Source organism: Salvelinus sp. IW2-2015, linkage group LG3, assembly GCF_002910315.2.
Source record: "Salvelinus sp. IW2-2015 linkage group LG3, ASM291031v2, whole genome shotgun sequence".
Classification (NCBI taxonomy): domain Eukaryota; kingdom Metazoa; phylum Chordata; class Actinopteri; order Salmoniformes; family Salmonidae; genus Salvelinus; species Salvelinus sp. IW2-2015.
In genome coordinates this window covers 2,367,612-2,392,264 of record NC_036840.1, presented here as the reverse complement: position 1 = coordinate 2,392,264, position 24,653 = coordinate 2,367,612, and the positions used below count along the sequence as shown (strand labels likewise).

The following is a 24,653-nucleotide window of genomic DNA, read 5'->3' as shown; positions in this document are numbered from 1 at the left end:
GGACTAAGCATGACACGGTGACTATACCATTTAGTCTCGTGGGACTAAGGCATGACACGTGCTATAACATTTAGTTCGTGGGACTAAGGCATGACACGGTGACTATACCATTTAGTCTCGCAGTACTAAGGCATGACACGGTGACTATACCATTTAGTCTCAGTCTTGGGGGACTAAGGCATGACACGGTGACTATACCATTTAGTCTCGCGGGAGTAACGCATGGCATGGTGACTATACATTTAGTCTGGCAGGACTAAGGCATGACACGGTGACTATACCATTTAGTCTCACGGGAGTAACGCATGACACAGTGACTATACCATTTAGTCTCGTGGGACTAAGGCATGACACGGTGACTATACCATTTAGTCTCGTGGGACTAAGGCATGACACAGTGACTATACCATTTAGTCTCGTGGGACTAAGGCATGACACGGTGACTATACATTTAGTCTCGCAGGACTAAGGCATGACAGGTGGCTATACCATTTAGTCTCTGTGGGACTAAGGCATGACACAGTGACTATACCATTTAGTCTCGTGGGACTAAGGCATGACACGGTGACTATACATTTAGTCGCAGGACTAAGGCATGACACGGTGGCTATACCATTTAGTCTCGTGGGACTAAGGCATGACACGGTGACTATACCATTTAGTCTCAGTCTTGGGGACTAAGGCATGACAGGTGACTATACCATTTAGTCTCGTGAACTAAGGCATGACACAGTGACTATACCATTTAGTCTCGTGGGACTAAGGCATGACACGGTGCTATATCCATTTAGTCTCGTGGGACTAAGGCATGACACAGTGACTATACCATTAGTCTCGTGGGACTAAGGCATGACACGGTGACTATACCATTTAGTCTCGCAGGACTAAGGCATGACACGGTGGCTATACCATTAGTCTCACGGGACTAAGGCATGACACGGTGGCTATACCATTTAGTCCTACGGGACTAAGGAATGACACGGGGTATACCATTAGTCTACGGGACTAAGGCATGAACGGTGACTTCCATTTAGTCTCGCGGACTAAGGCATGACACGGTGGCTATACATTTAGTCTGCGGGACTAAGGCATGACTATACAATTTAGTCTCGTGAGAGAAGGCATGACATGGTAACGGGGAGTAACTCCAGGTCACAGGTGAAGGGTTTGTGACGCAGTTGTAAAACAATATTATATTTTAATATTAACAGTTGCCAAGCGGAGAACGTATACTCACCACTCTAGTTTCCCTGGTCTTATGGTTTCCCTGGTCTTATGGTTTCCCTGGTATTATCTTTCCCTAGTCTTATAGTTTCCCTGGTCTTATAGTTTCCCTGGTCTTATAGCTCCCTGGTCTTATGGTTTCCTAGTCTTATAGTTTCCCTGGTCTTATAGTTTCCTGGTCTTATAGTTTCCCCTAGTCTTATAGTTTCCCTGGTCTTATAGTTTCCCTGGTCTTATAGTTTCCCTGGTCTTATAGTTTCCCTGGTCTTATGGTTTCCCTAGTCTTATATTCCTGGGAGAGCCTGATGAACTACGGGTCGCCCTACTGAGCTGGACCCCCACTGAGTGGTTTTTAATAAAAAGGTTTCTTCCACTCCAGCTGTCGGCCGCGAGCTCTACGCCACTGGTATCAGTGTGTTGCTGGGATCGGGACTGGGCTGGAAGGGCAATGCCTGTGGGTAATAGGCTTGAAGCAGGGATAACTAGGCCAGCTCATTAAGCTCAAGGGGGAGGCGTGAGTTGGCAAGACACATGTTTTGGGGTGTCATCTTTGACACTCTGTAACTTTCTCACTCATCATTATCACAGGATTATCCGTAATTATGGTAGCACCCAACATGACACAATACATTATTTACCATTCATTTCTATTAGGCACAAAATATAATAAACACAACCAAAACAAGGCAAAGGCATCCAACAAGTTTGTAGTCACAAGGTTGATGTAGTCATTACGTGCTATGAACATGGGACGAAAAACTAAACTTTTGACTACTTTATTTATAAGGAGGGTGTCAATGATTTTGACCCCTACCTTTTAGAAGAGAAATAAATATTATTTGTTGAACACCATCTAGGTCACATTTTATTTGGATAGTCCGGATACTTTACAGATGGTCATACTATCAACAAATTATCTGTTGATAAGCAACTGCTTGCTAGGGCTCTCTCTCTCTCTCTCTCTCTGACATTGTCCCCCAGTGTCTCCTCCCCCTTAATGACATTGTTATGACTAACATCGCCCCCAATATTATAAAGATAAAAGACAACGCAACCTACTGCAAATTCACTAGAGGCGTCAAAATAACACAAGATTTAGGTCATGAGTAATTATTAATAAGTTCTGCTTTTAATGGAAATAGTGATGGCAAAGGAATTGGAAGAGGATGAAGATCCTCTGAATCCTTGCAGTCTTCCTTATTTAAATGCAGGTTGTCCTCTGGAAGCCTGGCACGTATAATTCAGTCAATCTGTCCGACTGCCCGAGCCCAGCAGTGTGCGCGAGGCATCCATCCAAGTTCACAATCCAGCCATCCGTCAGGTTGATAAGTGGACCCATGTCTGGGTGTCATCTGTCACACGTCTCAGTGGTTGGTGTTGCTAAGAGCCTCCTGGCTTCCCAGAACGGAACGGCTGATTCAGCTCAGGCTAAGCTGTTGTTTGAGTGATACCAGCAGGAAAGTAAGTGCTCTCCAACACAACTGGTGGTCTGGGTCTTTTTTGAGAACAGTTATCTGGGTGTTTGATGGAAAGTGACAGCCATTTATCACCAATGGAGGGACAGGGTTCACCGCCCCCAGACAAGATGGCTGTCACTCACTGAGTCTCCGCGGAATGCTCTTTCAGCTGCTTTCAGACAAAGTGGAAAGCTCACACCCCTTTAGCACTCCTCACCTGTCAACAGCATATTGTTTGACTAACAGGACAAAAGAAATCCTGCGCTGTCCACTTTGTACGGTCCGATAAGCCCGCATTTGTAGTCACAGTTGCAGAGAGGCGGCCTGTCGTCCACAGGATACACAACAGGCTCTCACATCTTAGGTTCCATGTTTGGATACTGTCAGACATTTCAGACAGGGTCAGCCGAAGGTTTCCACAAAATAAATAACCCGTCCTTCAGGAATCACACGTTACTGTATAGTCTAGAGAATGATGGAAACAAAGTGATGGAGTACAGTAACTCTCAGATGGATTTTGGCTAGACTTTTTATTACCATACTGTAACAACAGGACATAGCTCTCTGTCCATGTGGGGGGGGTGTATTTCTCATTGAGTGGATTCACTTGTCAACGTACAAAGAGCCTCATTCCACTGTTTTATTTCCCTTTCATCACATAAACATTGTCTCCATGGCGTCAACAGATCATCATGTGCCGTCTGAGCTAGCTGGGCTCCTCTTCACACGGCTTGTTTCAAAGGGCTAAACCTTTTTAGGGAGATGTATTTTTCCCTAAATGTTTGATTGTGATTGATTAAATGTTGGGGGATTTTGGTTAGTAGTTAGTTAGTTAGAATTGTGGATGTTTTTGATAGTGTTACTTGAAAATTCGTGGAGAGTAATTTATTTAGATTGTTACTGTGTTGTTTTGGTCTGTTCTGTGAGCAAAAGAGGGGTTAGTAACCCATTGAGAATGGGAGCATCCTGAGTTCTGTTCCAGTTTTGAGATAGTTTTGGGGCTTTGCTTTTTCTTGCCACTTTATAGCGCCGTGTTCCCAAGGGGCGATGTGGTATGTGAAGTGTAATCGTGAACCGCAATTTATTCCGCCTCCACAATTGGTATACTGAGCATTTTGAAGTGCCTATTTATTTACCCCCATTCTTATATTGCTTCATTCGATATGTTAATGATTGTTTTTATTATTGTTTCAGTTGATGAAATTGTTTAGATGGTGGTGCAATTTAAGGTGAAGTCATTAGAATTGTTAGAAGCAACAAGATCATCTAAAGCTAAAATGTTTATTTTCCCTTCTTTCCTTGTGGGTCGTGGAAGGCATAGGTTTTTGTAAAAGGGGGAAAAGTATCTAATTCATGCCCTGGAGGTTTGGAGGGTATTAACACGTGTGTGTGTGGTGGTGTGTTGTGTTGTAGGTGGGTGTGTGTGGTGTGTGTGGTGTGTGGTTGTGTGGTTTGTGTGTGTGTGTGTGTGTGTGTGTGTGTGTGTGTTTGTGTGTGTGTGTGGTGTGGTGTGGTGGTGTGGTTGTGTGTGGGGGTGCAAGGGAATGTGTCATGCACCAAAAGATATAGATGGTTGAAAGATTGGCTGGGGGGTGGGTCTGAGGGGGGTTAATTCATGGCATTTTTCAAACACTAAATTAGCTTTTTTTCCTGCTCTAGAGGACAATCATAAATCATATGCTTTAATTATAAATAATGTCCAAATGGTGTTCTATACTCGTGGAGCTTGTTCTGCATCCTCCTGACCTGGTGGTTTCTTTTTTTTAAAAGCAGAACTAAAATGATGCTTTCTCTTGGCAATCTCTGCTAAAATTGGTAAAAGGATTGGAAAGGGAATGTGAGTTTATTTCAGTTAAATTTAGTAGATTGCTTGTTTTTCTAAGTTGCCAACGCTGCCACAGGGCAAAATGGCTAGCCTAGAGTGTTTAGAACAAGCTAGCTACGTTCTTAGTTGATGCCCTGAAATGCTTCACCCATGGAGCGTATTTATGGTTGGTCCGGGCGATGTTGGGAAACTGCTATCTGGGCTAGCTAAGACGAACTTTTATAAAAGTTGGCAAGGGTGGCTAGTAGTGGGTGGGTGTAGTACGGAGAAACGGGAAAAACAAAACACGACAACACAACATATATTCGTTCTAAAACGAGGAACAGATCTTTGAGGGGGGGGATACCGTTGTCTCTATGGCCCTATGAGGCATGATTGCCTGGTCTGGTGTGTCTGTTCTGTCTGTCTGTCTGTCCTGTTGTTGTTCTGTCTGTCTGTCTGTCTGTCTGTCCTGTCTGTGTCTTGTCTGTCTGTTGTTGGTTCTTCTGTTTCTTGTCTTGTCTTGTTCTGTCCTGTCGGTTGTCTGGTCGTCTGTCGTGGTCAATTGTGTGTGTGGGCGTGGTCGGTGTGCGTTTGCGTTGCCGGTGTGTGCTTTGCTTTGGCTCTATAAAGAGACCTCAGCATGTCCCAAGAGCAGGCCAGTGGGCAATCTGTAAATAAAGAAACCCCATAGAAACACAGCCACACAATGGCATTCAGGGGGGCACGGAAAAACACAAATGGATTCAACAACAAGTTGTTTTGTCCACCCACATTCCTTTGAAAAGTGTCTCAAACGCAAGTGGGCTTCCAAAGACAACTTCTGGAAAGATAAGTACAGACAAAACATTTATTTTGCCTAAACAAATGTAAACACATAGTGATCATCAACTTGTAACATTTTAAATCTCACGTTTTTATAAGCTATATTATATACTTGTTTGTACAAAATCTAGAAATGGAACAGTGTATCAGTATGTGTTAAGATGAGTACCTACTTGCTCCAGAACTGAATCGTGTTTAGTTAGGAAGTGACATATATGGTGGGTAAAGAAGAATCATCGTTAAGTGATTTGAAAACCATGCATTCTGAGAGACGGACCCACCTGGCGCTTGAGGTGTGAATTTCAACTGGAATAAAGTACACTCAACTGGGTCAGTTTAACTTTTTTTTTACTCTGTCCCAATGTTGGGCTTGTGGGTTGAGACTGGGACCGATCAGTCGAAGAACGAGAAATCAAGTGGTACTGCTCCGAATCTGTAGAGAAAAAACCTATTACTCAAAATAATGGAAGGTGTGATTGATCAGCCAATGAGGGAATGTGTGTTTTGGGCAAATCTTTTTGTCTCAACTTTGTAACATTGGAGTGAATGACGAAAAGGGACACAGAATTGACCGTAGGGAGAAACTGTGAGACCAGCTGCTACAACATGCAGTGTAGTATTGGAAACATCTGGACTTCTTCCAGATATCTGGGGGAATTGTTATTGAAACATATTCAAAGTCTTGTCTTGAGGGAATGAACCATTTTGAACCATTGTAGGTGTGACTTCATTTAAATATCTCTTCAAATGGACAAACAGAATACAAATGATGAAAACTTATATTGTGGAAAATGTATATACAGCAGTGTACACTCTTCCAAAAGGGTGTCAGCTGTCCCCATAGGAGAACCCTTTTTGGTTCCAGGGAGAACCCTTTTTGGTTCCACATAGAACCCTCTGTGGAAAGGGTCCTACATGAAACCCAAAAGGGCTCTATCTTGGAACCAAAAGGGTTCTACTTGGAACCAAAAAMAGTTCTTAAAAGGGTTATCCTATGGGGACAGCCGAAGAACCCTTTAAGGTTCTAGATAGCTCCTTTTTTTTCTTACGAGTGTACAGGGTGTTCATTTTTCAGTTGCGTCAGTATGTAAATCGAATCATTGTGCTCTCATCCACTGTGGCTCATGGCTCCTAATACYGTCGATATATTGTCTGTTTAAAACGTATTATTTTAATTGTATATATCTCTATAGTATACATTATATGTKATTTGGATGAGGTACAGTTGAAATGTACATAAGTCTACACATGTTTAATAGCTATCTGAATGTTCTCTTCCCTTCTCACCCTCCCTTGTCCTAATATGATACTCCCTCACCCCTAATGTACAGTAATAATGTTAATGATTTCCTTTGCTCCATTAGTTGATTGTTTAATAGTTCTGGACAATGAAGCTGAGTGTTAATATCACTGGCCACTCACTCACTTATGAAGCTGTAAAATATTAACCATATTCCGTGGATTTATGGTGGCATATTCATTTTTTAAATCAATTCAAATAAAATGTATGAAAAACGTTTCATGGTATTTTGTATCCAGATTATTGAAATGATAGTGGTGTGGAGAAATGTATCACTTGTGTGGTCGGATTTGGTAARTGCACACATTAGGTTTTTATTTAGCTTTCATATTAAGCCTCCATAATTTCATATGAACATGTAATTACTTCAATCAGGGTGAGTAAACATCACACATATTTGGACATCATTTCAAACTTTATTTTTTTTAATGTAATCGATAATTAGGACAGGTCAACTCCAGTTGTAAACTACAATAACAGTTTTACTCAGAGTTCAACTGGAGAGCGGGGGAACTACAAAGTGAGGTATATTAGCAGAAGGACCAGAACTAATACTGGACACAAGCTTTTACACACTAACAACTGTACAGGACAGTAGCTAATTTATACAGTCATCTGACAACAGTTTACATCTTTCACTGTAGATAACATTAGAAAAGGAATTTCCTTTACATCAATGAGTACTTATGTTTCTTATTAATGTATGCCCTCAAAAACTGTTAGAAAAGTTGTTAGCAATTTTGCTGTTGAGGGTACCAGCAAAATAACCTTTAAAACCCCAGTAAAGGCATGAGGTTTTAACTTTAAGCTGCTTTAAATCAAGACATGCAAGAAATAATTTTTTGTTTGAGTGAGAATAGTTGTCACCTCAAACAAAAAGGATGTTATGTAATATGAACAAAAATCCAATTTATTTAGATTTTCCAAAAATGACCCTGAAAAATGTTATAAGGTAAGCATTTTAGTAAGAAATGCTTAATTTGTATTATTCACGCAGAGTATTAAATCCCCTACAAGATTTTCCTATGAGAAATTTGGAAAGAAATACATTTTATCACTACTATCCAACTCTTTGTTGTGTAGCTGCTACAGGCCCCTATAAACCTACAGGACAAACAAATAGGAACCATGTTGAGATAGGGCAGTATACGAGTTCAAACTTCCACTTCCTGCTCCCATGATGCACCACTATCCATCGGAGTGCGCTCCCTCTTTCTTCCCCCGCTTCGGCTTCTGGCATCTGCAAGAACAGGGTGGCATCAGGTTAGAATCTACATCCATACTGTTCTCTTCACCTGCAGTCAGGGTTTTTGAAGACATAACCTGCCTTTCAGACAGTCTTCCATGAAAAGTGAATTTGCCAGTTTTTAGATATCATCACAACCATTTGGGTTTTAGTGGAACTTGTCATTGGTCTCAAACAGGGAATATCTTCTGATATTTTTATTTGGGCCTTAAACTGGCACTCCCACTTCAAGCTCCTGTCTCACTCACTCATTCCAACTCACTGGGTGTGTTGTTAATCCTACCGCTGGCCTGAGGATGCAGGTTTACTGTGCGATGTGGACAAACATGAAAAGTGCTTTATCATCGTCCCACAAGAGTGGCTTTAGTACCTGACAGCCATGACAGGAACCACAGTCCATACCCCGTCTCTGGTCTGATGAACAGGAGCAACATACCCACCCTCCATACAATATATTCTGCTATATTATCTATTCTATCTATCCATCTGTCTATCTGTCGTCTGTCTGCATTGTCTGCTTGTCTATCTGCCTTCCTGTCTGTCTGCTGTCTGTCTGTCTATCTGTCTGCTTGTCTGACTGTCTGTCTTCTGTCTGTCTAATCTATCTATCTGCCTGTCTATCTGTCTGTGTGTCTGCTTCTGCTGCCTCTGCTGCCTGCCTGCCTGCCTGCTGCCTGCCTGCCTGCCTGCCTGCCTGCCTGCTCCTGCCTGCTGCTGCCTGCCTGCCTGCTGCCTGCCTGCCTGCATCTATCTATCTATCTATCTATCTATCTATCTATCTATCTCTATCTATTATCTATCTATCTATCTATCTATCTATCTATCTATCTGTCTGCTTGCCTGTCTGCCTGTTTGCATGTCTGCCATGTCTGCATGTCTGTCTGTGTTTAGAAGAGCGTGAGGGGGAAAGTAAACAACAAGGAAAAGGCAGGACTCATCTAAAGTCTGTTTCCCCCAGGAGCTCCTATCATTGTAGATTACAGGGTGGGATGTTGTTGGTGGGCGGTAACAGACGAGGATGTCAACTGGCTAATCAACACCTGTTTGTTTTGTACCTGATCTAAAGCAAGTTCCCACCTGCCACTAATTTAAGGTCCTCCCACGTCAGTTTGTTGATGAAAGCCTTGTCYCCCTCTCCAGCTAATCTGAGAAAAACGCCCTCAACATAAAACATTTAAACACTCCATCAATACTACTTACTGTATGTTGCTGCTCCACTTCAACATATTAGAACGATTCAAACTGGATTTAAATTTACAGCACATGAATCGATCTATTCACCATCAATGCAGCATTAGCCAATATACAGCATTAGCCAATATATTCATGTAAACATTGAGGAATCATTTGCTTATCCTTCACATGCCCTTTAATAATCTATGTGAAACATCCGATCAGCAGTGTAGCATTAATGTGAAGAATGTGATGATAATCAGCATATAAAGTATTGTAAATCATCCCGATACTAATCTTTTATCCCTGATAAACAAACAATGCAATCCATCGGTAAATACAGAAGTAATGATTCCTTGCTCGTATAGAATTGCCAAATCATTAATAAGTGGGTATAAATGAACCCGTTGTAAGAGTCGATATGCCTCAGGCCAATGTACAGACCTAGAGATGACTCATGAATCGCAAGTGTCTAACTGATTGGTGATAGCCTACCAGATGTTGCCTGTGCTACCAAAATGCATAATGTTTGTCACTCGAATCCTCCTAAAATATAATGCTGACATCAATGCCCCAGGGACCTGCTATCTAATCTATACATTTCTCATAAGCACATGTATTGCAATCATATTGTGGACAAGCCAAGAGAGTTCTGTGAGTTTGGAGATTGGGGGTGTTCATACAAAACACAGAAAATTGCTCCTCGCTCCATTTGTTTGGCCAGTTTTAATTTGTTTAACTGTGTTTTTGCCTTTGCCTTTGTCAGCACATATGGCTCCCTAGGGAGACAGAGAGAATCATATTCCCTCTGCGAGCCCCGTCTGTGAGATTGGAGCTCTCACCATGCCGGAGTGCTTTCTGCTGCATAMGCACATTACTGTGTACTCTCTCCGCTCTCATTTCTGCCACCGCACTTTTGACACAGACTCATAATAATCAGAGCGGCTCGGAGAGAATGTGTTTTGAACCGGGATGCCGTGAAACAGGCTGAGTGCAATAAAACTGAATTCAGTGTCTGAATGGGCTGTCTCGTACACAGAGACACAACGACACAGCCCTTCTCAAGGGAATGATAAACAATCGCCGGCTCCAAAAGAACTCCTCGACGGCAGCCACAGGGTTTTCATCTCTATAAAGCCTTTTGTTTCCCCGAAAATCATCTCTGACATTCTCCGCTCCCCACTGTGGCTCCCCTGCTCATTCTTCTGAGTAAGGAGGGAGGAGAATAGGWMAATRCTACAGGTATTCATAARGTTTCATTTCTGCTTCATTTCMGTCACTCTCTGTTTTCCGGCCTTTCCYTTTCATTCCGTGGGGCCCYTCTCTACCTGAGGTTAGACAAGGGAGAAGCTGACACTGAATCTCAGATCGCTCCCTCGCTGCCTCGCAGCATTGTCTCCTCAAGACTATGGGCCTGACAGATGTTTTCTCCATTGCTCCTGGCAGCAGCAGACAAGGTGGCTGTTTAGAATTGTAAATATGACTGGGCGGATATGATGGCCCCAGCCGGAAGTGAGATAGTCCCTCGCTCTGTAGCCGGGGTTCATTACAAGTCCTCTGATCCCTCCTCTGTGACTCTGCCTGGCCTGGAATCCCCTTCCAACACAAACACACACAGGCAAGCGCATACACACACACGCACACGCACACACAAACATCGTCAGCCTCTCTGTTTCCCAGTAACCCCTTAGCTTACCAGGGCTTATCTGTCAAATGACAGACATGGGAAATCATACTCTCAGATAGCAGGTCTTTCTTTTCAACTCTCTSCATTCTTCTTCTCCACCGTCATCCCTCCCTCCTCCTTTCATACTGTGGTTCTCACCCACCCTAGGGCAGTAGGCCCGACTTAAAACAGGACTGGCCTCCATCACACAGGATTCATTTGGGAGTATATGATAATTCATACAGGTACAGTGCTATACCTGTCTCTTATACACATCTAGATGTGTATAAGAGACAGCACACACACACACACACACACACACACACACTGTATAGAGATTACGATTAAATGTTAATCACTGAAGAAATAATGTTATTTCTGTGTGTCACCTTGCTATTTCTGTCACTGAAATACATGTGCACCGAAGAAATACACCAACACAAATATGATTTTAATTTGGATCAGATTCCTTACATGTGACATCCTAAATAGGCTTTGCTCGGCTTATGTGAAAGATATTGTCGTTTTTTCGAGAACCATTACCCAAGCCAGGGGTTCCACTCCACTGTCAATCTGACATGTTTTTTTCCGTCACAGTGAGATTTGTCTTACCAGCTTTTTACCCTTTTGATTTCCCGAACTCCCAGGTTATTAGGATGCGAGGGAAACTTGAATTGAACCCAAAATCCCAATCAGAATGACAGGAGTGTGTGTTTTTATCTGTCCTCGAGCAGGAAAACTGTCTTAACTGTTAGCCGCCTGCCTGACACACAATGCTCTGGTCCAGTCGCTCCTGGAGAGTCTGTTCTGTTCTGGCACACCCTCTCATACAGCAGATTACTGTCAGGGCTGCTGCCAAATCTACCCTGTATCCAGTTTCACACTCTCAACATATCACCACAGTAGCCTACTTGTCAAAACGCAGTCAGATTGGACACAATGTACACACTAGCCTCATGAGTCCTTTACTGGCAACATCATGCAGCATTCATTAGATTTTAAACAACTTCTGCTCTCACTTGATTGGTTTTAACAGTGGGAGTCATCAGCTAAATAACGGACAAGTGGGKGTTGTTAATAAAGCCTTTATGTGGGGAAAATAGATGAAAATCTGTGTGTTGGCCTCTATATGTTGGTAACATTCTGTCACTGTATTAATGATGGAGCATTGAACTAAAGCATTCATCTGATTTACTTTAGGAACATTTTGTCAAGTTTGGACATGAGGTATACATCTTATAACAAACTGAATGGCAAAAAATGTCTTATGTTAAACACGGTTTGAGGAATGATGAATGGCAATGTTCATCAGCGCATTGAATTAAGTAGTTAGACAAACAGGGCTAACTGTGACTCACCTAAATATTGAATATGCAATTTCATTCTATTAAGATACTCATCTAGTTCATTGTATCAGACAGGTGAAGTGAACCAAGACTAAATACATTAGAAATCTATAATGTCTGTTGGGGGAATTGCCAACTAAAACCACAATCTGCAATCCTCTATGTCATGTTCGGTGACCATCTCAGTCTCACTGCTTTACATAATTGAAAGAGAAAAATCGATGTTTCTTGACGTCTCATATTGTCTTCTTTAAATGGATGAGTCTAGATGTCTACTGGCAGTTACTGAGGGAACGCAGCATTACATTTTCATACGTGTACTGCTCAATACTTGTATTTACCTTAGTTCACCCTAGTTGAAGACTCACTCCGACTGAACTTTTTAGGCTCAGTGAAGGGGCTAATTCCACCATAGCGGGGCTGGATTAAACATGAATCTCTGACAAGTCTAGCACTATCGCAGAATTAATCATTCAGAGGATGTGGAGTCTTCAGCAGGATGTCATCGGTGTGAGCTGTGAAAGTACTGCCAAATAATATGCTAATAAATATACGTTAGCAAGGTTAAAGGATGAAAAAAGTGGACTGAAAGTGGCAACGTGCTTTAAATATGAAGCATAAAGGGAGCAGGTGAAAATTGTCCTTTTCTGACGGTTTAATTAACCAAAAGTAATATCATCTTCCAACGCTTCCGCACATTTATGGAGATTCACTCTCCAATGTATTGACTATTGTGTTTAAAATAGATCCTTTAACTTTGTGTTTTGTCCTCTACCAACCATGTACAGTACCAGTCAAAAGTTTGGACACGCCTACTCATTCAAGGGTTTTTCTTTATTTAGAATATTTTCTACATTGTAGAATAATAGCGAAGACATCAAAACGATGAAATAACACATATGGAATCATGTAGTAACCAAAAAAGTGTTGAATAAATCAAAATATATTTTATATTTGAGATTCTTCAAAGTAGCCACCCTTTGCCTTGATGACAGCTTTGCATTCTCTTAACCAGCTTCATGAGGTAGTCACCTGGAATGCATTTCAATTAACAGGTGTGCCTTGTTAAAAGTTAATATGCTGAATTTCTTTCCTTCTTAATGAATTTGAGCCAATCTATTGGGTTGTGACAAGGTAGGGGTGGTATACAGAAGATAGCACTATTTGGTAAAAGACCAAGTCCATATTATGGCAAGAACAGCTCAAATAAGCAAAGAGAAACGACAGTCCATCATTACTTCAAGGTCAGTCAATAAGGAACATTTCAAGAACTTTGAAAGTTTCTTCAAGTGCAGTCGCAAAAACKATCAAGCGCTATGATAAAACTGYCTCTCATGAGGGCCGCCACAGGAAAGGATAGGGGCTCCCGAGTGGCACAGAGTCTAAGGCACTGCATCTCAGTGCTAGAGGCGTCACTACATACCCTGGTTTGATCCCGGGCTGTATCACATCCGGCCGTGATCGGGAGACCCATAGAGCAGCGCTCAGCGTTATACAGGTTAGGGGAGGGTTTGGCCGCGGTAGGCCATCATTGTAAAATAACACCTCCAGGCTGTGTAAGGGCTATTTGACCAAGAAGGAGAGTGATGGAGTGCTACATCAGATGACCTGGCCTRCACAATCACCCGACCTCAACCCAATTGAGATGGTTTGGGATGAGTTGGACCGCAGAGTGAAGGAAAAGAAGCCAACAAGTGCTCAGCATATGTGGGAACTGCTTCAAGACTGTTGGAAAAGCATTCCAAGTGAAGCTGGTTGAGAGAATGCCAAGAGTGTGCAAAGCTGTCATCAAGGCAAAGGCTATTTTCATTTGTTTAACACTTTTTATGGGTACTACATGATTCCATATGTGTTATTTCATAGTGCTGATGTCTTCACTATTACTGTACAATGTAGAAAATATTTAAAAAATAAAGAAAAACCCTTGAAGGAGTAGTTGTGTCCAAACTTTTGACTGGTACTGTATACATTTTTAGACTAGTAATATATTGACTGGTACCTACACTATTTGGGGCGGCAGCATAGCCTAGTGGTTGGGTAGAAGAGCTTTGGACTAGTAACCGAAAGGTTGCAAGATTGAATCCCCGAGCTGACAAGGTACAAATCTGTCGTTCTGCCCCTGAATAAGGCAGGTAACCCACTGTTCCTAGGCCGTCATTGAAAATAAGAATTTGTTCTTAACTGACTTGCCTAGTTAAATAAAGATAAAATAAAATAKATTTAAAATCCTGGTATTGTAAGTTAAACATTCACTAAACATGTGTTCCCTTTGCAGTGGTTTAGCTTACCAATCAAATCCCTCAGGATATACACTACTGGTAAAGACATATATGTAAATCTATGGCTTTGCTGATATGCTCTCCGACACTCCCCCTCAGCCTACCTTGCAGCTTGGTCTTGGGGATCTTGCCGCAGGGCTTGGTGGCGCTCACTGTGTTAGGACAGGTGGCATCCATGAGAGCGCGTTTCAGCACCCCAGTCCGGTTCTTCTTTCCCGTCACCAAGTCACACTCTCCCCAGGCCTGGAAGTCATACTTGCATTCACCTACAGAGACATGGTTACAACAGAGATACATGTTCAATACAAAACACATTTTACAGGATTGTTACAGCCACAGACATACCTACTGTATATACACTGCCATTCAAAAGTTCGGGGTCAATTAGAAATGTCCTTGTTTTTGTCCATTAAAATAACATCAAATTGATCAGAAATACAGCGTAGACATTGTTAATGTTGTAAATGACTATTGTCGCTGGAAACGGCAGATTTTTTATGGAATATCAACATTTGCGTACAGAGGCCCATTATCAACAACCATCACTTCTGTGTTCCAATGGCACGTTGTGTTAGCTAATCCAAGTTTATCATTTTAAAAGGCTAATTGATCATTAGAAAACCCTTTTGCAATTATGTTAGCACAGCTGAAAACTGTTGTTCTGATTAAAGAAGCAATAAAACTGGCTTTCTTTAGACTAGTTGAGTATCTGGAGCATCAGCATTTGTGGGTTCGATTACAGGCTCAAAATGGCCAGAAACAAAGAACTTTCTTCTGAAACTCATCAGTCTATTCTTGTTCTGAGAAATGAAGGCTATTCCATGCGAGAAACTGCCAAGAAACTGAAGATCTCGTACAACGCTGTTTACTACTTCCCAAAGTCACCTCTTCACTGTTAACGTTGAGACTGGTGTTTTGCAGGTACTATTTAATGAAGCTGCCAGTTGAGGACTTGTGAGGCGTTTGTTTCTCAAACTAGACACTCTAATGTACTTGTCCTCTTGCTCAGTTGTGCACCGGGGCCTCCCACTCCTCTTTCTATTCTAGATAGAGCCAGTTTGCGCTGTTCTGTGAAGGAAGTAGTATACGGCAGTGTAGGTTAAGATACAAAAACTCAAAGCTTTTGTCGGCCATTAGTGGTAACGCACGCTCCCCTTTAGCAGGCTGGTCTCATAGACTAACCGTAACATAGCATATGTTTGGTATTGTTACATAAGACAGAAGGTTAATTAAGGCAAAAACGAATGGTGGATGGTTGGTCGGGGTGGATGGGTATGCGTATAACGCAAACATCTAAAATCCCAAAGGTTGCAGGTTCAAATCTCATCATAGACAATTCTAGCTAATTAGCAGCTTTGCAACTACTTACTACTTTGTATCTACTTTGCAACTACTTCAAGTTAGAAAATTCTTCCCCTAACCCTGACCGTAACCCTTTCACCTAACCCTATCCTTAACCCTAACCCTAAACCCTAACCTCGCTAACGTTAGCCACCTAGCTAATGTTAGTGTTAGCCATTTAGCCACCTAGCTAACATTCACAACAAATTGGAATTCGTAACATATTATACGTATTGCAGATTTGTAATATATTATATGAATTTCAATTGGTAACATATCATAAGAATTGTAATTTGTAACATATCATACAAAATGGATGATGGACATCCACAAATTAATACATACCATATCATACTAATTTGACTGTCCCAGATTGGTATTTACTATGTTGTATGGTGATTGTAGCACCCAGAAGACATCCCATAGGTTGAATACAACTGATCAAGTAGAAAATTAAATGTAATTACATTTATCGGCCTAGAATCAGCAATAAAGAACTGTTGTGGAACATCCTTTCTTTTACTGGAAAGGGGATTTTTTTCATAAAATGTCTGATTTATTTTAGTTTTATCCGTTAAATAATCTGATCTTCTACTCAAAAACACCAGAACCTGTAATATTTGCAAAAAGATTTACATTCCAACTATTCTCAGCCCCAGGACTTTCTTTATCAACCACCAACTGGTGCACCGTGTTATTAGCCAGTGTATGGCTTTCCCTGCCAAGACCGGATTGTTTCCTTTAGGCTCCATTTTGCCCAGTTTCTCCACTCTGAAGATTCCATCTGTCTTTCCCATACACAGACTGTCTGGCGTTCTCTGCCTTTCAAAAAGGGCCTCCACTCTTTCACTTTATATTTTATTCTCTTTATGGAAAGAAAACATTTAAGCAGTCTACAGACTGGATTTCATTAAGGATCTTATTTTACATTATATTCAGAGTCCTCTTTAAACTCCTCCCCCAAGGATGCAGGGCTGTTCCAGGAAAGGATAGCCATGCCCCGTTCTTGTGTGTAAGAATGTGTGTCCGCATTCATGTGTGTGTGTTTGTGTTTATCATCCCTCCATCCCTCTCTCCCTTCCTTTTGTTGGACTCTGGCGTAGCTCCCTCTTGGCTGTGACACTCGTTTCCCTACTCCTCTCAGATAAAAGCTTGGGCCACTGTCACCTGGCTCTGAAATCCCAGGGCACTCGGCTGAGGGGAGTGGAGGGGGGGGATGAGGAGGGGTTGACAGGACCATTGTTCTGGGAATTCTACAGGGATCTTCAAAACAGAGTGCTCTAAAAGCGTGTGCCTCTGTACCTATAACTTGGCAGTGAACACGTGTAGCATATGGGCATGTGTGAAACTTACTCCTCAGCCTGAAGTGTCTCCACTAGCGCCAGAGAATAGCTAGCTTTTCAGGTGGCGCTGACATTATATTCAGAGTCCTCTTTAAACTCCTCAGGTGGGCAGTCATGTGTGTTAGCAAAGCAGAGATCTTGGGTTCAAGCCTGGGTGTGAGCTGAATTAGGAGGAAGCTAGTAGGGAAAGTGGCAGGTAGCCCATGCTCTGTTTGGAGATGACTCACATCTCTGCTGTATACACCCAGGCTGTAATTTCCTGAACCAGGCAATCATTCTCTGGGAATGTCCATTCATGAAGACTGAATTGGAAACACAACTGAAATCCTACTCCATTGAGTAGCAGAATATTTTCCCCTTTAATGGACATGGATACACATCAAAAAATATTACCTAAACAAAAAGACATAAAATCCCTAGACCAGTCATGTTTGTGCTGAATTATAAATGTGAGTCCGCTCCCCATGACCACACTCACACACCTCCAAACTGCTTCTTCCAGTTACAGGGGATCTTGCAGCGCTGGGTCTTGATGGTTTGCTTGCAGTCGGTGCCAGTGCGTGTGCCCTCCCTGGTGCCCAGGCCGCAGTCACCCTCGTTGGCCACGCACACACTCCACTGCCACTCCCCACAGTCCGACTTACGCTCCTTCTTCCCTGCAGGATCGCACACACACACCAACATTATACTGCAGTCATGTCTGGGACATAATTATGTGGGCTGTAATTAGGCCAGGCTAGAGCTACACTACCACCGTGAAAGGTCAAAGTATTCAAATATATAAAGCACTGAGATATGCGTCTGTCATTGTGAGTCTGCAGTGAGCCCCCCTGCTTAAAGTGTATTTATGCACAAATCTGACCTGATTTGAGCTTTYCATCAAATTACCATTCATACCTTGTAGCAGGTACTGTAATAGGAGACCCCCCTCCATCCACATATCATCTGTCTGTCTGACTGCTGCCAATCTGCCGGTGTTTCTCACCTTGTTTCTCAGCTTTCCCCCCCTCGCCTGCTGTCACTGTGAGGACCAGGAAGGCCATGACGGCCAGAAGCGTCCATTGCTGCTGCCCTGACATGCTAGGAGAGAGGGAGAACAGACACAGAGGAATAACAAGTACAGCAACATATGTAACTCTGTGGGAGACATTGCATCGAAGGCCTCCCCTTCACCACCCTCTCATTTCTTCAGATGAAGGGGCAGACCTGACAAAGAACCACAGTGAAGGCAAGCTCWGGCTATTTGTGGAATAAATGGTTGTTATTTGCTACAATGGCCTGCTGTGTGCTGCACTGTGCTCGTGTCTACAGATGTGTATGATGACATGGGGAAGTTATCGGCTGTCAGACAATGATACAGACGATTTGGAAATAGAAATAAACCTTTTTTTGCATGTTCTTTATGAATAGACTAATTGTTTCCCATCCAGGCGCTCTCTGGCCTCCCAGCGGCCCAATAAAGAGAAGCCCCGTTCTAATCGCGGGTGCTGCTGTGCTAGGGAACTCTGGGTGGTGGAATTAGCGCACCATCCCCGTTTCTCATTCATTCCTTCTTTCACTTTCCCCCTGTTTATTTTGGAGATACCCAAAACCCACAAAAGGGGAATCAGCGTGAGATTTAAGCAATTACCGAGCGTCTTGGATGCCAAAATGCTCCACTGTGCCCAAATTACTGCAAAAGGTACAGCCTGGCGGGGAAATCATTTACATTTGTCAATTTTAATTAATCATGAGCTGACATGGCTCTTACCCCCGCCCTGACACATTTGGCCCTGTATTTTTAGTCCTCTCCAGTTTGAGACTTTGCAGAAGTTGATGCACCTCACGTCTATTAGCGATGTAGGCAACGTGATAATCAATTTAAAAAGATGGCATTCAAACTCTCCTTTATTTTATTATTAGCCATTATTAATAGAGCGCTCACTGGTTGAATTCACTTCTGCTCTCAGTGCATCTATATATAATGAGTCTACTCTGAGTTTAACTCATCTTAACCCTTACAATACAGGGCTTGAACCCCCAACAGTGGAAGCATACAGCATACCCACTTTAACTGAGAGGCAGAATAACATTTMATTTGATTTGAGAACCTCTTTAGACAGACTGTTTTCTTGCCAGAAGCAGTTTTGTGTCAGTCAAACTGTTCAGTCAATGTTCCATTCCTCTCTCTATTCCAAGAAAAATCTTGTTAGTCCAACACCTTTGATCGTTTCTAAAAATTGACAACCTGCAAAGTCTAAAGTTGTTTCTGAGAAATTCCCCAATCGTACTTCTGGTTTGCAACCAGGAGTTTGGAAGCTACAGCATTGTGACTTCTCAAAGGAGAAGTCTTTCCCCTTAATGATTCATAAACAGTCTGCAGATGAGTTACAGTCCAGGTCCAGGTGTAGTTGAGGAGGGCTACAGGTTAAAGGGGGATATCAACCTCCTGCAGCGTTCAGTACATTCTTTTCAGACAGAATAGTTTGCTGAGGGGTAGACTACAGGGTTTCCCTCATTGCAATGGAATCAAGTGTTCCWCCTTTCACTCACTGGTGCTGTGCATGAAATATTTACACCAAATCCCTTTCTGTCTCTCAGAGCATGACAACACTTTCCATAATGGATGAATGGATTGATTCAGTACACCTGACTTTTAGATGCTACGTGTGCGTCTCCATTGTAACCTGGATTTCCATTGTAAAAAATAAAGATGTTTTTGTTGTCACATACACCAGATAGGTGCAGGGAAATGTATTGTTTTACAGGGTCAGCCATACTAGCACAGTGCCCCTGGACCAAATTAGGCTTAAGAGCCTTGCTCAAGGGCACATAGATTTCACACCTTGTTGGCTCGGTTATTCAAACCAGCAACCTTTTGGTTACTGGCCCAACGCTCTAGCTGCTACGCTACATGCCGCCCCACTACTATAGAGTCCAATTGATAATAGCTGACTGTAACATACCCAGGATATCGTATGATATTTAACTTGTATTTGGGAATAAAGTTACGATTTTTTTCCCACTCTCCCTCCCACCACCCATAGATCATTTCAAATGTATATCTTCACATATCACAACCAGACACAACAAGTCACCCTATGACAGTGGGATTCAAAGTTGGGGTCATGAACCTCCAGTTCGGTTGCCAAAATTGTACATTTTTATAGATGTTTTTTTTTTATCGTAAAATAAGAGTACAGATTATTGTATGGGACAATATACAAACGTTTTTGATTTTATTGAGTGAATGTATTCGTGACTATTGTCCAATGTCCTCTGTCACATAAGCAAAAGTCTTGCCTGATTATGTATGTCCAGACGTCGATTAACACCTGTTTATTATGAAAAGCACATTTATTGACTGTTTTTGATGTGGGGATATTTATCATGTGGAATATATTGCCTCAATGTGTTTGTACCTTTTTCATACCTTTATTGAAGTTGATTGTCAATTAGGTAATTGGTAGGGTTTGTGATGTATTCTGGGTAATAGGTATTGCTACAAGAAGCTTATAATTTCTTTGCTTGTTAGACAAGACATCCAGGTAACAGGTTGGCTTGCTGCCGGTTAGTGCTGAGCGATTAACCAACATCAGTTCTATTTCATTCAGTTTTTTTTCTGTGAGCTCAATAGTCAAATTGCACAGTATATCTATAGATTAATCAGATCCAGCCTGAACTGTGTGATGTAGTAGGGAGTTGTAGTTTCCAGCAGGCCAATATTCTACATAGTTTAGTGCATAAAACATGGTAATTAACTACAATGACCATAATCTAATTGTCCGGTCTGTGTTTCCAAAGACAGTACAGTCTGAAACGATGCATGTTTCTTTACGCCTGCTACAGAGGAGACAAGAATGCGGTATCGTGAGGGGATGTAGAGATCAGCTGTTGCTTGGCCAGGTATCTCTACCTGAAAATACATGATCAAAGTAATTGATAGTTGGTATTCAGCAGTCATAAAAGCATGCGTTACTTACTTTGAAGAACTACAAAATTGTGATTTGTCAGACAGCATAGGCAGCAGCTCTATAGAGATTAAATGATGACTTGGAATGAATTAAGAAAGTAATCAAATAAAACAAATGTAATATACACAATAATTGAATTATTTTATTAAAGTAAACTAATGTGAATAAATGATGGTTAATAAGTGATAAGCAGTACTGGGCAGTCACTACCATCATGGGACTTTTCATTGTATTCATTGTTTTATTCTGTGTTGTTACAGCATTCAACACAAATATTTGAAACCGAAATCGAAAACCTTTCATTTTTAATGTAACCGAAACCAAACCGACCTCAAAAAGCACTAATGGTTCAGCACTACTGCCAGGTTTCCAGGCATGATTGAAGCCTGTGTTTTCTTTGGTTAGAGATTTATTTGGTTCCCGTCTGTAGACCTGCGTTGTTGCAAAAACAAAATCCATGGTCAACTTCACAGTATTTATTGGTTACTTTTAATTTCAAGGTTATTTGTTGATGTAAAAAATGTAAATGTACCGCTTTTAAGGTTGTCATTAGATTTTTAGAGAAATTATTGTGAAAAAAAGTAGGGTCCCCAGAAATTCTGGTGGGAAAAAAATGGGGTCCAGGCTGAAAAAGTTTGAATACCACTGGAAGCCAAATGAGAAGGCCTAATACGATGAGTCATTATTCCTATCTATCACAATGAAGTAGGATTCTTTCCTGTGGATCAGCGGGGAAGATCACAGTGTGGAGTGCTGGGTAGGCATGTGAGGCCCAACCCCAATCACTCCGTTATAGGAGGATGACATGGCTTAGGGACCACAGGAGAACATGCGTTCACCAGCTGCCAAGCAGGCAGATGCACCTCAGTCCTCCTCAGCCCTCGACAGAAACACTGTGTGACAGACACAGTCCATGAGCCAGGCAGAATTAGTCCTATCAAACACTCCATTTCCCCATTGATCTGTGAACAGCGGTGGCGCTCAGCGAGGGAAGCAATGGAGGATAGCTAGCTAGACGCTGGGCCTGAAATCGATGGGCCCTCAATGAATCTCCAAGCGCTCCAGGGCTATGCACAAAAGGCTGTGCCACTCAGAGGCCAAGACGAGCCCTGGAGCTCACCACAAACTCCTTCACCTCCATTCCCGCTCCACTCCCTCTCTCATTGATACTGCTTCAATAGTTAAAGCCTCTATTCATATCATCTATTCATATTATCTGATCCTTTCAGTAGCATTTCAACAAAAGAAACGGAGGCAATAAAGTTTTTAGCCGTGGAAGAAAAGAGCCGTTAAAATGAATAAATGAAAAGACAGTAGAAAGAGGAACGACTGGGGGGTGTTAGCTTTCTACTAGCTTCTATTAGCTTTCTAAAGCTACATGCAAAATACTGGACCACAGTCATCTTCCAAAGAACGAAAATGTACACTTGATCTTTTTTTCATGTTAATATTTTGAACGGAATAGATGATATGGTAATCCAACCATTACAACTCTCTACTGGTATGACAGAGGGAGATATCCTAACAAATGAGGGGGATTTATGCACTAGCATGCTGTGGTAAGTAGCCATACATAAATAAAACATGCATTGAATTCTATCCTCCTAAAGGCTCAGAGGAAAATTCCCATTTTCTTAAACCAGCAAGAATTCAATTATACATAGATCGTATTTAGAGATAAGTGTAGCCTTCCAAAGCATTGTTTTAGGTTTAAATAAACTTTCCGCTGTTCATCCAACCTCAGCCGCTCACAGATTAGGAAAACAAATAGGCCTAAAACTTGTGAACAGGGAGAAGTAACTCCCTCCCSTCCCTGTCCTATGCCTAGTATTGTTGTTGCAAAATGTAATGCGTACATGACAATATTCTGTTATCTTAGTGAGAAGGTGACCTACAATAACGGTGTAACGGTGTTTATGTAGGCTAGAGAGATGGCTATCAATGTCACTAAACCAGGGTGCTAAACCTAGTTCTGGAAATGACAGATTACTCAGATTACAGAGTCCTATAACTGCCTGGACACCTGGCGGGTTTATATACTCCTTAAGACGTCATTGTGATATCTTATTACTTAGCAATAATAAAGCTACAGTAGGTACAACAACCTCTAATGCCTGGTACAGAGCTATGAGAGGGCCAGGAGTTTTTCCTGACTTTGTGAGAAACTCCAGGCCTTAGTAAGATCAGGTCATCACGTCACTCTCGATGGTGGCCCCTAGTTTAAAACGTGATGCCAGACTATCTCAAAAGAACACAATTCACTTGTTGGTTTAGCTATTACTTTCGGTTGACTCTTATTGAAAGGGAAAATGAAGTTTGAGTATTTTTCTATTTGTCCTTGGGGAAAGTAGKATGGATATACKCCTCTGAGATGTTTTAGTTATATTTTAGAGAAGCAGAAAAATGCTTKATCCAGACACACAGTACATTAAAAGGATGTATTTCTTGTTGAGTTTTTGCCTGTTTGTTTCATCATCACACCTTAAGATACATTTCTAAACAGATGAAAAACATCTTGACTACGGAGTGCAGTGAAAGACTGGTTGCAAACACAGCCACCAGGTATACAGTATGACCGGAACAACAGTATGACCTGAACAACATAAAAGTTCACAAAACCCCAGAAAAAAAACAGATCTTACTGTATTGCTAGATATTTCTGCACTGTTGGAGCTAGAAACACAAGCCTTTCGCTGCATCCGCGATAACATCTGCAAAACTGTGTACGTGACCAATAACCTTTGATTTGATTTGATAGAAAAAACCTCCACCAGCCAGAGGAAGATAGTCAAAGTCATGGTTAACAAACCTCCACCAGCCAGAGGAAGATAGTCAAAGTCACGGTTAACAATGGCTGTGGGTAAATGTTGTCTCCGTACATCAACCTTGGAGCTATCAAGCTGAGGGGGAGCAAGTCTTTACTCATGATCCTCCATCCTTCATTGAGGCTTGTCGCCATTTTTCAGTGTTCAGGTGTGTATGTTGTGTGTATGGTGTGTGTATTCATATTTCTCAGTTGGAAAGGTCAGGCAGTGACTGAGTGACTGTGTGACTGTATTATTTCGGGACTGTGTGACTGTATGACTATTATTTTGTGACTGTATTATTTTGTGAGTGTATTATTGTGTGACAGTMTGGCTGTATTATTGTGTGACTGTGTGCAGACCGTCCTCATTATCTCTACTAACAGCCACGCACTACCAATCTCCAGAGATATCCTCATATGAACACAAACNTGTGTATGGTGTGTATATTCAGATTTCTCAGTTGGAAAGGTCAGGCAGTGACTGAGTGACTGTATGACTGTATTATTTTGTGATTGTATTATTCTGTGACTGGATGACTATTATTTTGTGACTGTATTATTGTGTGACTGTATGATTGTGTGACTGTGTTATTCTGTGACAGTGTGGCTGTATTATTGTGTGAAAGTGTGACTGTGTGCAGATGGGTCTCATTATCTCTACTAACAGCCACGTACTACCAATCTTATGAACACAAACAGTGTGTGTGTGTGTGTGTGTGTGCGTGCGTGCGTGAGTGCGTGCGTGAGTGCGTGCGTGCGTGCGTGCGTGTGTGTGCGTTGCAAGGTGCCGAATAGAGCAGGATTCTACGTAGCCGAGGCAACAGGCTTGTTTAATGATAAAACACATTAATAATGATGACAAGCAGGGGCTCAGTGAGTGCAGCAGAGCT

The 24,653-nt window shown here is 41.9% G+C and overlaps 2 protein-coding genes across 4 annotated transcripts in view; one reads left to right on the top strand and one right to left on the bottom strand.

Annotated features, from left to right (window-relative positions):
* Positions 1-24,653, top strand: part of LOC111982232 (muscarinic acetylcholine receptor M2-like) — a 452,193-nt gene that overhangs the window by 99,791 nt on the left and 327,749 nt on the right. The gene's annotated exons all lie outside the window — the stretch shown is intronic.
* Positions 7,007-24,653, bottom strand: part of LOC111955693 (pleiotrophin-A-like) — a 45,103-nt gene continuing 27,456 nt past the window's right edge. The window contains exons 2-5 of the mRNA XM_023975958.2: positions 17,990-18,084; positions 17,487-17,660; positions 14,425-14,586; positions 7,007-7,850 (exon numbers count right to left, since the gene is read on the bottom strand). Of these exons, the coding sequence (XP_023831726.1) occupies positions 7,765-7,850; positions 14,425-14,586; positions 17,487-17,660; positions 17,990-18,083 (516 nt within the window). The 5' untranslated portion in view covers position 18,084 and the 3' untranslated portion in view covers positions 7,007-7,764. The remainder of the gene's footprint in view (positions 7,851-14,424; positions 14,587-17,486; positions 17,661-17,989; positions 18,085-24,653) is intronic.